This window comes from Stegastes partitus, unplaced genomic scaffold (genome assembly GCF_000690725.1).
Source record: "Stegastes partitus isolate 25-593 unplaced genomic scaffold, Stegastes_partitus-1.0.2 Scaffold3712, whole genome shotgun sequence".
NCBI lineage: Eukaryota > Metazoa > Chordata > Actinopteri > Pomacentridae > Stegastes > Stegastes partitus.
In genome coordinates this window covers 19050-26806 of record NW_007581443.1, presented here as the reverse complement: position 1 = coordinate 26806, position 7757 = coordinate 19050, and the positions used below count along the sequence as shown (strand labels likewise).

Below are 7757 nucleotides of genomic sequence, written 5' to 3'. Positions count from 1 at the left end.
TCCTGTTTCCTTTAACCCTTCTCCCCGTCTCCCTTTTCGTTTGGGTCCACCTGCACGGTCACTGAGCACGAACCGTCACACCAACCCCACAATTAATGCCAAACAGATGCTATCACTGGAGCTAAGACAACCTACTCACAAATGTTTATCCCAAAACCCTATCTTTCTTTATCCCCAAAAGAGAAAACACTCTTATGTGTCTTTCAAGCACACTTTCTGACATCTTTTATTAAAGTGTTTTTAATGCCCTCTGTTAGCAGTTCCCAGGCATTGCTGTTTCTCCTGTAATTATTTTTTTCTGCAGTGAATTTTTGGAAAAACTACTGGATTATTATATGTACATGTGATATGATTTATGTAGAACTTAAGCTTACTTTGAGCTTAAAAAGGTGTATGCAGTACTTTCCTCAATACATGTTTTTTTTCCATCATAGTTTACATGGATACAATGCTGTATTATGTATAAACTACAGTGCAACCCAGTTCCCATGCATCACTTTCCTCCACGATTGCAATTTTTTTTTTTGACTTGGCATTATCCACAGTATTTCCAAAAAGCAATGAGCAAGACTGTTGTAGCCTAAGATAGCCTTGAACTCATTATTTATACTTGCAAGCAAAAGCAGTTGCCATGAAACACAGAGTGCTCTACAATCAACAGTTCACTATAATCAGCTCAAGCTGAAGCACTGAGTAACTCTTTGTTGACCAACTGCTCAATGATATGTTACTGTATTCAGATACACACATGCACACACATACCTTTACTGATGTCCTCTCATCAATAGGGAGGGAGAGACCCTGGGGTTCATAAGGTTTACTGGTCTTTAGATCCTTTGTCTGAAGGAAGAATATGACAGTGAAGGAAAGAATAATAAAATGCAACAGAGAAGCAAATAAGTGAAACAGTAAGTGAAACAAAAACATGTTTTAATAATTATTTTTCAAATACATCATCAGACCTTGGAAACAAAATGTTTGTAGTCTAGCTGTAACTCCTGCTGAAGTTTCTGCTTCTTCCTTTCATAGTCGATTCCTAACAAGTTTAAGCCCAAACCTGGATGATATAGTATACATGTAACGCACAGATTGTATGAAACACTGCAATTTTTATGAGACACTATAACCAAATAATGCAGCCTGTTTATTATCAGATATTAGCACATTACCTCTGTCTGGATAAGGGCTTTTTCCTTGTGGTGCAGATGCCACAGACATATTTTCAGTGTTATTTACATCACAAGTCCTTGGCTGTGGAAAACATACACACAACATATCTGCTGAAACACTGATTTGCTCATTAATAGCTACTAAGTGACTTCATTCATTAATTATTTTCATTTGACCTACCTTAATTTGCATGTACACATGGTGTATCGCACTTCGTTGTTAACATCTTTGGCGGTTTCTTCGTCTCGAAAAACATTCCCATCTTCGCTCATTACTACACACATCCAACAAGTTAATCGCTAAAACTGTAGACAATTACTGAATATCTTTTCAAGCTCAGCTGCAATTCTGATAGCAAAAGTAATACATGTCATTACGATATGCATTATTCATATCTGAATCTATTACCTTCACAGTCCAAACCCTGACAAACACTCTTTCCGCGAGAGCGAGGCACAAAGCATCATTCCGTTGCTATTGACAACCATGCCACAAACGTGCTAAGTAACTACCAACACAAAGCTCCAAAACAAACAAAAATATATCAGAAATACACCAAATATTAAATCTGTAATTAGTCCGCAATATTAACTATTGAATTTGATGTTTGTCTTTGAAAATTATTTCATCCATATAAACTCTGTGGAAGTCAGGTTTACCGCCAACTGACGTTTGTAACTAAGTACAAGCGAGCCTTAGCTAGTAGCTCTTTTAGACCTTAGCTACAGGCTTTCTCGTAAAGTATTTAGTTTCATTAATAAATTAATAAATTGGTGACATTTTATTTGTTTCGTGAAATACCTCAGTTCTCACTGAAAGTATCTTGGTGAAGACCAGAGAGGAGAAGCCCGCACAGGAGTGTCTGCATTTTTGAAAAGCGCCGCTAGATGTCAGTGAGTCCCCGACCGTTAGCTAACATCTTCCAGGACGAGACCATTACATCAGTTAGAGGGGTGACGGGACTTTAATAAGATTGGTGTATAAAGAAGCAAGAATCACTTCATGCTTGTGACATTGGCAAAAAATTATTCGAACATTAATGTCAAAAAAAGAAAATATACCTTATAAGCATATCAAAGGAGAATTCGTGAAATATTATGATAAACGTCCCCTGCGATTTCACTTTGGTGTATTGGTATCGTTCACTGTCATGGCTCCCTGAACAGAGTGGACGTTTGGCCCTGATACGATATCTAAAGTCTTTGAAAAACATAGAATTTCTCCGCTTACTCGTGCTGAAATTGGGCGTTTGACGGTTTTTGTTTGTAGAATTCATCATGGCGGGGAGTAGTACAGCTCAGAAAACATGGGAGCTGTCGAACAGCATGCAGGAAGTTCAGAGCATCGATGAAATTTACAAATATGACAAAAAGCAACAACAAGAAATCCTCGCTGCGAAGCCATGGACAAAGGAGTACGTTCACAACTGCTGCGTGGTGTTAAGTTGTCAGTTTGAGTGTTTAGACGACTGTTGAGCTACATTTGTTGTGCTGTACGTTGTGTCACGGCAGCTAATTGTTGGAACACTCCTGATAGCTTGGCTAAAAACTAGCATGCCGGTCTGTTTGTCAACAGCAGTAGAGCAAACTGTGTGGTGTGTACTTACAAGTCTTTCTTGATATTATCCTTGATATGAATACTGATATACGTGTTTTGTTCTTCCACAGTCATCACTACTTCAAGTACTGCAAAATCTCAGCCCTGGCCCTGTTGAAGATGGTGATGCATGCCAGGTCTGGAGGAAACCTGGAGGTGATGGGCCTCATGCTGGGGAAGGTGGATGGTGAAACCATGATCATTATGGACAGCTTTGCTTTGCCCGTCGAGGGCACAGAAACCAGAGTGAACGCTCAGGCGGCAGCTTATGAGTACATGGCTGCCTATATTGAAAATGCCAAACAGGTGGGACACTGACTTCAACTCACATAAAGTGCATCTTATTTAATTTATGATTAAGAAAGGAGGAGCCAAACTCTACACTCACACTCACACAATGCAATTAAAAGTGCAAAACTAACTCTGCATGAAACTTATTGCACCTGTGTATTACTTTATTTCTTGACTTGAGTAAGAGTCATATTACTGAACTCCTAAAAGCTGTTTTTGTGTTTCTAATGTGGAGCAGATATACACAATTATGATTTTTTGAAAGAAATTCTAGTCTATGATTGTTCAAATTTGGGGACACGAGGATGATGATGATGTGTACCACCAGATAATATATCGATGTTTCTACCTTCGGAGATTTTGCCATGTTGTTTACACACTTTATTTTCTTTAGTTGTATTTAAACACTCTGTTCTAGACTGTTTACAAACCAAGCAGCAGGGCTACAGTATGGAAATATTGAACATTCTTAGAAGGTTTTTGCATCAATATAATGAAATATTGTGCTCTCTGGAGTGTTTCATTTACTGGATTAGTCAGAGGCATATGGTTTTGTCTGGCTATTTTATCCATTAACTTTTTCTCAATTTTATGAGATTTTGTTTAGTAATATAAGTTCCTCCCGTCCCATGCTCGTGTTATTAGGATATTTCAAAGCTGTAATATTTTTCTGCAAGAGGCTTTAAAACTTAAATGGCTTTACAACGGTAGATATGTTTTTTACTTTAAAAATAACCACCATGTTTGTTTTTTTTATAGTGTTATTTTTTAAACACACACAAAATAATATGAATCTACAAACAAAGAAGGAAATTAACAACTCAACACTTCAGTATACTGGCAGCAATATTTATATTTTATTACCAATTTTTTTTGCCGTCACATTTTCAAAATCTGTCATTGTTCTATTCTAAACACCGTATTTCAAAATTGTATTGACTACATAACTTCAATAACAGCCAACGTCTAATATGTGATCCCTCAGGTTGGCCGGCTGGAGAATGCTATTGGCTGGTACCACAGTCACCCAGGCTACGGATGCTGGCTCTCGGGTATCGATGTCAGCACTCAGATGCTCAACCAGCAATTTCAGGAGCCTTTTGTGGCCGTTGTGGTAAGACAGGAAATAGTAACCACTTTTATTTAAAGTCACTTACTTACTGTGATTCCTAATTTCCTCCTGTTGAAATGGTGTACAAGAAAGTAAAAGGTTTTTTTTCTTTCTAGGTATAATAATACACATTAATGTGAGTGTAATAGATAGGGGGTAGGATTATGGATATATGAGATGTAGGTTTTCATGTAGTCCTGATGAATATTTTGCTATTGCAACCATATATGTTATTTACACTTCATTTGGTTTAGCGGTGCTTAATTGCCAGGGGCGTCGTATAATTAAGTGTGGCTTTTCAGCATCCTGACAGCCACAGTAAAAGGGCTCCTGGTGGCCAGATTTGAGTAGTCCCTGGAGGTTTGTGTGACCCCTGACTTTGTTTTCCTGTTCTACTGTATCTTGCTTCCTACAGATCGACCCAACCCGGACTATTTCTGCAGGGAAAGTCAACCTTGGTGCCTTCAGAACCTACCCAAAGGTAAAGCAGAAACTCTGTATAGCAGCAGCTCTCCAATGTCTTTTAAATACAAAAGAAATTAAATACATGTTTGGTATTAACATATCTTGGTGTTTTTTTAAGTGCTTGTTTTTTGTTCATGTTAGTTTTCAAATTTGGATTCAAAGAGCAATTGTGTATTTCTAATGCAGCACAAGGTATAGATTAAGATCCTATAATCCTGTCAAACTTAATTTCTTATTCGTGTAGTAATTATGTGGGTATGTTATAAAAAAAAAAAGCTGTTTGGTTTGTTAATATTTCTCAGCATGTTCTTCTTGTATTTTCAGGGTTATAAACCTCCTGATGAGGGACCATCAGAATACCAGACAATCCCTCTGAACAAGATTGAAGACTTTGGTGTTCACTGTAAACAGTGAGTTGTTTTTTTTTTTTTTACATATTACTATGTTATCAGGTTGTTATTGAATATTTATATAACATATCTATCACATAATAGAATTTTTAAATGTTTACCTGTACTTGAACATACTTTCTCATGTGTTTTTGCTCATGTTTGTTCTGTGATTTGTCCCGTTCAGGTATTACGCTCTGGAGGTAACTTACTTTAAGTCTTCCCTTGATAGAAAGCTCCTGGAACTCCTTTGGAATAAATATTGGGTTAATACTCTAAGTTCGTCAAGTCTCCTCACGGTATGTTGGCAACTTCAAAAATCAAAAATGTTCACTAATTGTTTGACATTTTGATTTATGGTTAATTATTACACTATAACTCACTGAGACATATGGTCACCAGCTTGTGATGTTTTGATTTATTGCAGCTTATTAGCTAAACGTCCTTGTTTATTGATTTTAGTAATAAGCTGTATGTGAACTTTTTGAACAAAGCAGATAAGTATTAAAGTTGTACCCGACTCCAGTGATATCGATGCTCCTTCCCCTGCAGCTCATTCTAAAGATTGAAAGCCCCTCATGCGAATTCCCATTGTGGTTGCAGTCACTCTATCCTGAGCTTGACTAAACAGTCTAAATAGGCATCAGGCTTATCCAAACAGTTAGCTCTTTGGCATTCTGGATGAAGATGAATTGACTAGATGTCAAGAACGAGCTGCTCTGTGGGTGACAGGCTTTGTCAGTTGCTACACTGTCACCCTAGTCAGGGGCCCCCGTGTCATTGTGTTTTAATTACCTTTTCCACCATAAACACGGCCTCACCTTAAGCAAACTTTTCACCGGCTTCTTTTCATTCACCACAACACACAAGTGTTCCTTCGGCATGTCAGGCAGATTTGTTGCCATTCTGCAAAAAAATCCTTTTTGTGGAGAATCCGTTATCTAGCTTTTGTTGGCAAATTGTGCATGAATTGGTTTCTCTTTGTGTGCGGGTGTGTCGGATGGTCAGAACTCGGACTACACCACGGGCCAAGTGTTTGACCTGTCGGAGAAGCTGGAGCAGTCGGAGGCTCAGCTGGGCAGAGGCAGCTTCATGCTCGGGTTGGACACACATGACAGGAAGTCTGAAGACAAACTGGCCAAAGCTACACGAGACAGGTACGTATATTTTAGAAAATAAGAGGCTGTATACCTATTAGGGGTACCATAATTTCAGTGTTTTATATAACTGTAGTCTGTTCTGACAATATCTATATATACTATATCCAGTTAGATTTTCAAAAGAAAGTGTTTGATGGTATTACTTTTAATTATTTAAATCCTATTTTGTGATATGTGATATGCAGTATTTGGCCACTCAGCGGATTTATTTACAACACATTCTTGTCTGTATGTGACATTAATTACAACCCTATTTCCTTCTAAGATGTGTTGTTCTTGTCATATCTCATCACTGTTTCATTACATTCCTGCATTACATAATATCAATTTTATTTAAATTAGGCATTTTTTTAAAGGTGGTATAATTGATAATTGATGATAGAAGTTTAAAAAAAAGTAATGTGCCAAACGAAAATGTTGATAAATGTCTTCTCTCTGGCTGAGACTAATGATTGTTTAGTAATTATTTTATCAGTTATTCAGTTAATAATGGAATTTGCCCAAATCTTCAAACGTCTTGATTCAGCAGTAAATAATACAAAACACAGAAGCAACAAATCTCCACAATTTCGTGCTGGAAGAAACTCATATTTGGACTTTGGAGAACTATTTAATAAATTAGAATATTTTCTTAATTATTTTTTTTTGATTGATGTTCAAATAATTCTCAAGATATATATTTATATTTTCCTTCCCTATTTAGTGCTTTCGAAGGTGTAGCAATACCAGTGTAGATGTCACATCTCTATATGCTGCATCGTACTTTCTGCATGAAATGCTAATCTTCATTTTTCACTCTGGTTTATTTTAGCTGCAAGACAACCATAGAGGCAATTCATGGGTTGATGTCTCAAGTCATTAAGGACAAACTCTTCAATCAAATCAACACATCTGCCAATTAAACCTGAACCGCAAGACGATTTGGATTTCACCTGGAAATGTTTTCTTGTGCATGCCTAGGACTGACTGGTTTATGATGTTATGGTGTTTAACTGCTAAGAGTAGCATTTATCTGTGATTTCTCTCGGGAGTGCTTTTCTATTCATTTTATTCTTTTCTTCTAGAAGTAGGTAAGAAATACAGTCAGGACACATGCAAAAAAATAAAATATAAGAAGTATAAGTCCTGTATTTGGATGTTTTTATATTTTTTAAACAGAATAATATGATTTTTATTTCTGTACAATGCAATGAAGTATAGTTGGGACAATGAGGCGTTGCACTAGAGGGTGGATTAGGTGGATATTGCTCTCCAGATATTCACTCATATAGATATAGTATGTATTCTCAATGCCTGAAGCACAGCAGCATTTTGTCCCTTCGTGATTTGGCTACTAAACATGTTTTCTCACACAACCCGCTATAGCATAACATATAAACAACACACCGCGATTACATGTAACACTCCGTCTAACCCAGCACCAGTCAGTCATTCAAGTGGTGCGGCCTGTCATAGCATTACATAATGGAACAACAAACTCGCGCTTCTGCACAGGCTCAGCGGGAATCGACTGCTATGTGTGGGATGTCTCTGCGGAGTCACTCTGAGCACAGTTTGGCTCTCGGTGGTACACAC

The 7757-nt window shown here is 37.4% G+C and overlaps 1 protein-coding gene across 1 annotated transcript; it reads left to right on the top strand.

Moving 5' to 3' along the window:
* The first annotated feature begins 2300 nt into the window (after nt 1–2300).
* cops5 (COP9 signalosome subunit 5) lies at nt 2301–7312 on the top strand. The gene is made up of 8 exons (XM_008306580.1): nt 2301–2584; nt 2838–3072; nt 4043–4171; nt 4584–4649; nt 4958–5043; nt 5210–5321; nt 6031–6179; nt 6994–7312. The coding sequence occupies exons 1-8, from the start codon at nt 2448–2450 to the stop codon at nt 7082–7084; spliced, it is 1005 nt and encodes a 334-aa protein (XP_008304802.1). The 5' UTR covers nt 2301–2447; the 3' UTR covers nt 7085–7312.
* The last annotated feature ends 445 nt before the right edge of the window (nt 7313–7757 follow it).

What these genes read in the sequence shown, in the direction of transcription:
- cops5 (XM_008306580.1), top strand. Translation starts at nt 2,448, where the DNA reads ATGGCGGGGAGTAGTACAGCTCAGAAAACATGGGAGCTGTCGAACAGC. An exon ending in ATATTGAAAATGCCAAACAG is followed by an intron (nt 3,073 to 4,042) that starts GTGGGACACTGA and finishes GTGATCCCTCAG; the next exon opens with GTTGGCCGGCTGGAGAATGC. An exon ending in AGCCTTTTGTGGCCGTTGTG is followed by an intron (nt 4,172 to 4,583) that starts GTAAGACAGGAA and finishes TGCTTCCTACAG; the next exon opens with ATCGACCCAACCCGGACTAT.